At 25.4% G+C, this 7,798-nt stretch overlaps 1 protein-coding gene across 2 annotated transcripts in view; it reads right to left on the reverse strand.

Moving 5' to 3' along the window:
- Positions 1–1,597: 1,597 nt before the first annotated feature.
- Positions 1,598–7,798, reverse strand: part of LOC100197952 (cathepsin B) — a 33,542-nt gene continuing 27,341 nt past the window's right edge. For both annotated transcript variants that reach the window (XM_065795731.1, XM_065795729.1), the window contains exons 6-7: positions 2,437–2,477; positions 1,598–1,803 (exon numbers count right to left, since the gene is read on the reverse strand). In XM_065795731.1, coding sequence (XP_065651803.1) covers positions 1,727–1,803; positions 2,437–2,477 — 118 coding nt within the window. In that variant the 3' untranslated portion in view covers positions 1,598–1,726. The remainder of the gene's footprint in view (positions 1,804–2,436; positions 2,478–7,798) is intronic.

Consider the following 7,798-nt stretch of genomic DNA (forward strand, 5'->3'; position numbering starts at 1 on the left):
AAAAAATACACGTACCCAGTTGAATATGAAGTTTCAGTCATCACATTACCAAAAATGTAAAATTAGTCATACTGGATCATCATCGGCTATGGAATCAAGTGGCGTTTTAAAACTTTTTCATCGTTCTTAAAAGAAAAACAATTTAAGGTATACCACATATCTTGGTGACGGAGATAGTAGTTCTTATACCAGTGTTGTTGCTGCTAAACCTTATGGACATAATGTAGAAATTAAAAAAAAACAGAGTGCATTGGTCATATTCAAAAACGAGTTGGCACGCTTTTAAGAAACTTAAAAAAAGCAGCAAAGAAATTTTAAGTGATGGTAAAAAACTAGGAGGAGCAGGTCGTTTGACAGAAAATGTTATTAACACATTGCAAAATTACTATGGCAAAGCAATCAGACAGAACATTGGTAGCTTATATGCAATGAAAAAAAGTGTAGCAGCTGTTCTTTTTCACTGTTCTGAAAGTTATGACAATGAAACACGCCATCAATTTTGTTTGCGCACTAAGGATTCTTGGTGCAAATTCTAGGCTGATAAAGTAACTGGAAAAAAAACATACAAAGAAAATATTTGTATTCCTGCTGCTGTTCGAGATTTTATAAAACCAATATTTATAGATCTTGGAAGTGATATTCTTTCAGAAAAGTGTTTGCACGGTAAAACACAAAATCCTAATGAATCCTTGAATCAATTGATTTGGAAGCGGTGTCCCATAGATATATTTGTTGAAAGAACTGCCTTATGTGTTGGAGTAGCATCAGCTGTCCTATAATTTAATAATGGACTACAATTTTTAGAGACGTTATTTGATAAGCTTAAAATAACAGTAGGTTGCAATCTACATAACTTTTGTCTTATAAATGACTCAAAGCGCATTTCTAAAGCAGAAAAGCAATGCACAAGTATAGTGAAATTAAGACGCAAGAAACTAAGAGCTATACTAAAAGGTTTTTGTGATCAAAACGAAACATAAGAAGGTGCAGTTTATGGAAGTGGGGAGTTTTGAACAATTTTTTTTTTGTTTTTATTTTTAAATTGAGTTTTTCTCAAAATCATGTTTTATAGCCTGTTATATTTTTCAAACCGATAATCGATTTGATCTGAAATTTGGTACACTTGTTTGTAACACATGTATTTGCAACATCTACTAGAATTGTTTACAGCTAATTGTGTTCTACTTTTGTGAGTGATTTTGTGTTCTCAAATAACACCAAAACTTCCAAATATGACTAAAATGCATATATTTTGACTTTTTTTGGTCAAAATCCAAAACTTTTAGTGTATGTTGTAATTGCATAAGTAAAGGATCACAAGCCAAAATTTCAGTTCAAATTTATTTACGGTTACTGAAAAAACCCTGTCGCCAGTTATTCATTTTTAGGCTTTTGTCTATCAATAATTATGCGCATAATTAATTTTTAAAAATTTTTAAATTTTTACTTTTATTTTAATCATATAATATATGTTATGCACTACTAAAAATTGAAAAAAATGTTGAAATGCAAGATTTTTTTTTAATGGTATACTACCATTGGTCTCTACCTTAAGACTTTTTTTGTAGTTTTGTTTAGATAGGTTAATAAAGTAATGTGAAGAAGAAATTTTTACACTTTTTTTATAGCAAAAATAATTTTAAAATGTTTGTTTACAAAAAAAGTTACAAAAGTTTATACTAAATTAAAGATGCCAACCCTATTAACTTAAAATGCACAACAGTCGTTATACTTTAGGTAAACCAGCAACAACTTCATCTTCGATACCGCATTCGTCAGATCCTCTTAAAATCTTGAAAAAGCCTAAAAATTAAATATTATTAAACACATATGTATTAAAAACGTCATACAAAAAATCTTGGAAGTCAAGTCATAGAACCTAACATTTTTAAATTTGAAATTCTTATGTAGTAGTTCTAACTACTACTTTACATAATAACTCCGAGTTTGAAGATGATACCTTCAAAATGTTTAAATACTATAGCTTTTTTTCTCAATAGAGTATTGTAGTTAAATATTTTAGATGCTCTGGAAAATCAAATAATGAAGATTAGGATTTAAATTCCAATTTTCCTTCCGCGAAAAATTAAATAGATTTAAAAATGAAGCAATAAGCAAATAATTTGAACCATAAAACAAATTTCAAATTTTTTAATTAAGATGAGCCCTAAAGCTTAAAGTCTTTTATTACAAGTAGTTATAAGTAATTAGAAATAATAAAATTGAATTAAAGTTAAAGTGTAAAAAAAAGGCTTTAATAGAAGATTACATAGAAAAAAGAGGTTTGATAGAAGATTAAAAAGAAAAAAAAAGAAAGTTGAAGATTATGTTTATCCTTTATTAAAAGCTTTAAGGTGTGCAGCTCTGTTCTACGTGCAATGTAAAAAAATAAAATCAAAAAATGAAAGTGATCAACTGAAATAAAAAAATACTTACCATTATCTCCCCAACTTGGATTCCATGAATTAGCAACAAGCCTAGAGCGGTATGAGAAATTAAGTACATAATTAATACGGGTTGATTCATTATTGGGTTACCTATAAGTGTTACTTATAAGTGTTACCTATAAGAATTTTACCAACAAGTATGCTACCTATGAAAATGTTACCTATAATTATATTATGTATAGGTATGTTACCTATCTAAATATTAATTCTCCAGTTATCTTTTACTGTGTAACGTCGTGTTAAGTAATTTTTAAGTAGTTACAAGGTTTTTCTGAACGCGTTTCTTAAAGTTCACGCGGACTTTCAAGCAAAGTCTGAAAGCGAATTTAGGCTGATAAATTTTTCTTAGCTTTTAAGGTGAATTGTTGATGTTCTCTGTTTAATTTTACAATAGAAATAGTAGTTTTAATAAAATTACGTTTGTTTAACAATTTGTTTACTTAATTTGTTAGGATTCTTAAGAATTAAGCTACTAGCAAGTTTTATTTTGTTTTTTAGAGCAACTGGAAAGAGCTGAAGTGCTTTTTAGTTATTTCGAGTTGTAAACATGCATATTGCTGTACCAGTGCAAGACCATAACATCTCAAAATTACCAATTATGAGAAATTCAATCTTAAAGTTTTAGGTTGACTTCATTATGGAAATAATAATACACTATTAGGAAATATTTTGTTTAATTAGAAAATTATACAATTATTATTATAATATTAGAAAATTATGCAATTAAGAAATATTTTGTTCAATTAAAATATTTAATTTTGAGATGTTATGGTCTTTCACTGGTACAGCAATATATTTCAGTAAATTTTATATTTCTCTATCTATATGTATATTTTCTCTAAGAAAAATTAATTCTGCTGGTAGTCGAAAAAAAAAAGATTATGCTTTTCCATGTTACTTTGTTTTAAATGTTATGCTTCTTTTTAAAGATATCTGAATATATATGTTAAAAAATGTTAAATTTGTTCTTAAATTGTTTCATATTTTTTATTACTTTAAATTAAATAAATTGCTTTATTTTTTTTTAACAATATTCTGCATTATAGTCTGCATTCTTTGTTAAATTAAAAATAATTGATGATTTAAATGTTTTATATTTTCGATAAACATATAAGTTTATTTTATAATCAGTTTATATATATATATATATATATAAATATATATATATATATATAAATATATATATATATATATATATATATATATATATATATATATATATATATATATATATATATATATATATATATATATATATTGTCATACTAATTGAACCTGTCATTTCGAAAAGGACATAAGTCCAAAACTTTTAGCAGTTAGTTTATAAGTTTGAATTAAAAATTTCTGTATGATTTATGTTTTTTTTATAAAAAATAAAAAATACATAAGTTATATACGTTCTTTATTTATCTACTTCTATGTTTAATTTCTTTAGCAACCTTGACATTATTTTAATAAAAATCATATTCTTGTTGATTTTGAAAAGTTTTAGTAAATGGACTTGTGCCCTTTTCGAAATGACAAGTTCAATTTGTATTTTTATAAGTTTATATACACAGGTTTATAAACTTATAAAAAGATTTAAATCAAAATAAAATATATTAAGTTTTTTATTTATAAATTGTTTTCTTGAAATTTTTAATTAAATTGGTTTAATTTTTTTTTTTTATCTTAATGGCAAAAAGTTAAACCAGTTGTAAAACTGTAGAAGTTTATATATCATATATATATATATTCTTTATTTTTTTAAATATATTGCTTTACAAAATAAGTTTTTATATCATATATATATATATTCTTTATTTTTTTAAATATATTGCTTTACAAAATAAGTTTATATATCATATATATATATTCTTTATTTTTTTAAATATATTGCTTTACAAAATAAGTTTATATATCATATATATATATTCTTTATTTTTTTAAATATTATGCTTTACAAAATAAGTTTATATATCATATATATATATTCTTTATTTTTTTAAATATATTGCTTTACAAAATAAGTTTATATGTCATATATATATATTCTTTATTTTTTTAAATATATTGCTTTACAAAATAAGTTTATATATCATATATATATATTCTTTATTTTTTTAAATATATTGCTTTACAAAATAAGTTTATATGTCATATATATATATTCTTTATTTTTTTAAATATATTGCTTTACAAAATAAGTATATATATCATATATATATATATTCTTTATTTTTTTAAAAATGCTTTACAAAAGGCATTTTGAATTAATATTTTTGCTCATTTAAACAGTGAAATTAAAAATAAAAAAAATTAAAAATGAAATTATTTTATAGCTTAGAAATATAATAAGATTTAACGTTGTATTTTTTATTACCATATACTATCTTTGTTATTAGCATGGTTTTTGTTAATTTTTATATTATTTGTTATTTATTTTTTTAAAGATATGTTCTTAAAGATATGTTTTTATGACTTTAGAGTACTATTTTTTATATTTTTTTATGTAATTTAATGTTGTCTCTAATTGTTTAATTTAGTTTTTTTTCTTTTCTTTTTTTTTTAATAATTGAAATTGAATTTAAACTTAAGGTAATAGTAAGTATTCACAAGCCTTGAGATTCTTTTATGCTTATTTGTTACTAGAGTAGCAAGTAAATGAAATTAATGCCGTCAAGATTTATTTACAGGGAGTTATATAGATCATGATTTATATAAATTATGAATTTATTAAAAAATATTAGATATGAACTTTTTAAAACATATTAGAAATTTTATTATCTTTCATTTTCTTCATATACAGCCAATGTGACTTAACCTATAAATCATAGACCATCATGTTTTTTAATATGTGGTCATTGTGTAAGTAATCTTAGGCCAGATCAATATAATTCCCCAATATATTGTCAAATGTATATCTATGACCCACTTGCAACAGGAAATTTTAGAATGCAACAATGTGGCAATCAACTTTGCTTACATGATTTAATGTTTCATTTGCAAACCAAATTTAGTGAAGTTGCAGTTGTATTTGTTGGAGATGATGCTCCACCTGCTTCTGGGGAAGTTATTTACCCAAAAAGTCATTTAAAAGTTATTTTGATTGTTTCAGCCAACTTAGATTCTATGGTTTATACACTTTTAATTCCAAGAGGTGATTCACATTGGCATAATAAATTTATGAACAACTCTGAACATGCAATGGTGTTTGGAAATCATGCTAAATTATCTCAGATTTACAACTATAGACTTCCAGCAAGACAAAACTGGTTTTCAATATTTTATGGCTAGAAACTATTTCAGCAAAATACTGTTGATGCATATGTTAAACTGAAAGGGCAGTGTCTTGTCTTTATCAGAAATAACCAAAACAACTGAGAAGTAAGCAGTAAGGCGAACATGTAAACAACTCTTAAAACAATCGTAATGTTAGACTAAGGTGCTTTATAGTTTTGCATTCAACTTATGTAGGAAGTTCTAAAGCTTTTAAAAAAAATTCTTTTAAAGATACTATAGCTATAATTAAAAAGTATAATAAATTGGATCTTTTTATTACTTTTGCCTGCAATCTAGTATAGTGGTGTGAGACTAAAACTAAGTATGAATCTTACTATAATTATTTTCAAAAAGCAAATACTAGAATTTGTTAAGTTACATATCCCTTTTTTTTTTCAAAGCTACTAAACCCATCAGAGAGGTATTATTTATTATTTTCAACTTTACATATACTTTTTGTTGTATTCTTCTTTTTGTTTTTCTTTACTTTCAGATATTCTACAATATCACAACTAATAAGTTTCTACAATATCACAACTAATAAGTTTCTACAATATCACAACTAATAAGTTTCTACAATATCACAACTAATAAGTTTCTACAATATCACAACTAATAAGTTTCTACAATATCACAACTAATAAATTTCTACAATATCACAACTAATAAATTTCTACAATATCACGACTAATAAGTTTCTACAATATCACAACAAATAAGTTTCTACAATATCACAACTAATAAGTTTCAGATTAATATAATAACTATTTTTGGAATTATTTTTTATTACTATTATTTATTAGATTTTTATCAGGTTTGTTATATATTTTTTAGTTCTTATTTATTCACTACATTATTATAATTTAAAACACTACATTTTATTTTTTACAAATTTTATAAAATTTTTATAACTGATTATAATTATCCTAAAATTAAATGTTTTTTTCTTTATGAATTTAAACATAATTGTAATCTTTTTCTTTTTTTATTTTTTTTTTTATTTTATTAATTGCATACTGTTGAAACATAGTTTTACTTTAGTAAATTTATATGATGTAAAATTTACTGTGTTTATCATTCGTCAACAATTATGAAGAAACTGCAATTCTAACTAATTGAGGTAAAAATCATTTTGTTTACTGGTAACATTACAAAGCCAATTTTAATGATTAACTGTGCTATAGCTATTTTGTGCTACTATATTGATTTTGTCGTTGTCATTAGGGGTCGTCCATAAAGTACGTACGCCAAAAATTTTGAAATTTGACCCCCCCCCTCCCCCCTGTTGCCATGCGTACTTTTATGTCCCCATCCCCCCCCTTAAAAGTACGTACGTTTCTCAAATACCCCCCCATCCCTCCTTTTTTTTTTTTTCTTAATTAAAAAGTTTAATTAAAAAAAAAAAAGACGGAGGGTACCTTAGATACTTTATACTACCCCAAAGCTTTTTGCTTACGCATTTTAAAAACGTCTTTAAGTATAAATGCAAATAATAATTTAAATAAATTTAAAATTCACTAATGTAAGTGTGTATTTGGGCGAAAGGTTTATGCGGCGGCAATAGTCCACGGAGATCCAGGTTCGATTCTCGGTGAAATCTAGGAAAAACTTTTTTTGTTTTTTTAACGAATCAAATGTAAATAATCTATACTTAAGGTGGACGTTTTTTTCAGGCACCCCTCTTTAGTAAGTAAAAAACGAGTCTAAGGTGAGATCAGTAATATTGAAAACAAAGGGTAAAACCCAGTGGGAGGGAGCAACAGCAAATTTTGTGCCCTTTTGCTATTTTAAGAAGCTTTTTATTTTAGCAAAACCTAGCGGTCTTTGAGACGCCATTGACACGTTTTTTTTGGGGTGACTCCGTCCCATCAACCACGGCCCTCAGGTCTTACTCAGGGCCAGTATATAAGGGCGGGCATGTGTGCATGGGCCCCCTCAGGATTTTTTGATGTTTTGATTTTTGATGATAGAACACTTTCACACAACGTGCAAACTTAAGTTTGTTAATATGCCAAATGAGGTGGCCTTGCAAAAAATTTGGATGGCGGAGGCCATCCAAATTTTTTTCCAAATCTAAAAGTTATAACCAT

Source organism: Hydra vulgaris, chromosome 04, assembly GCF_038396675.1.
Source record: "Hydra vulgaris chromosome 04, alternate assembly HydraT2T_AEP".
NCBI lineage: Eukaryota > Metazoa > Cnidaria > Hydrozoa > Anthoathecata > Hydridae > Hydra > Hydra vulgaris.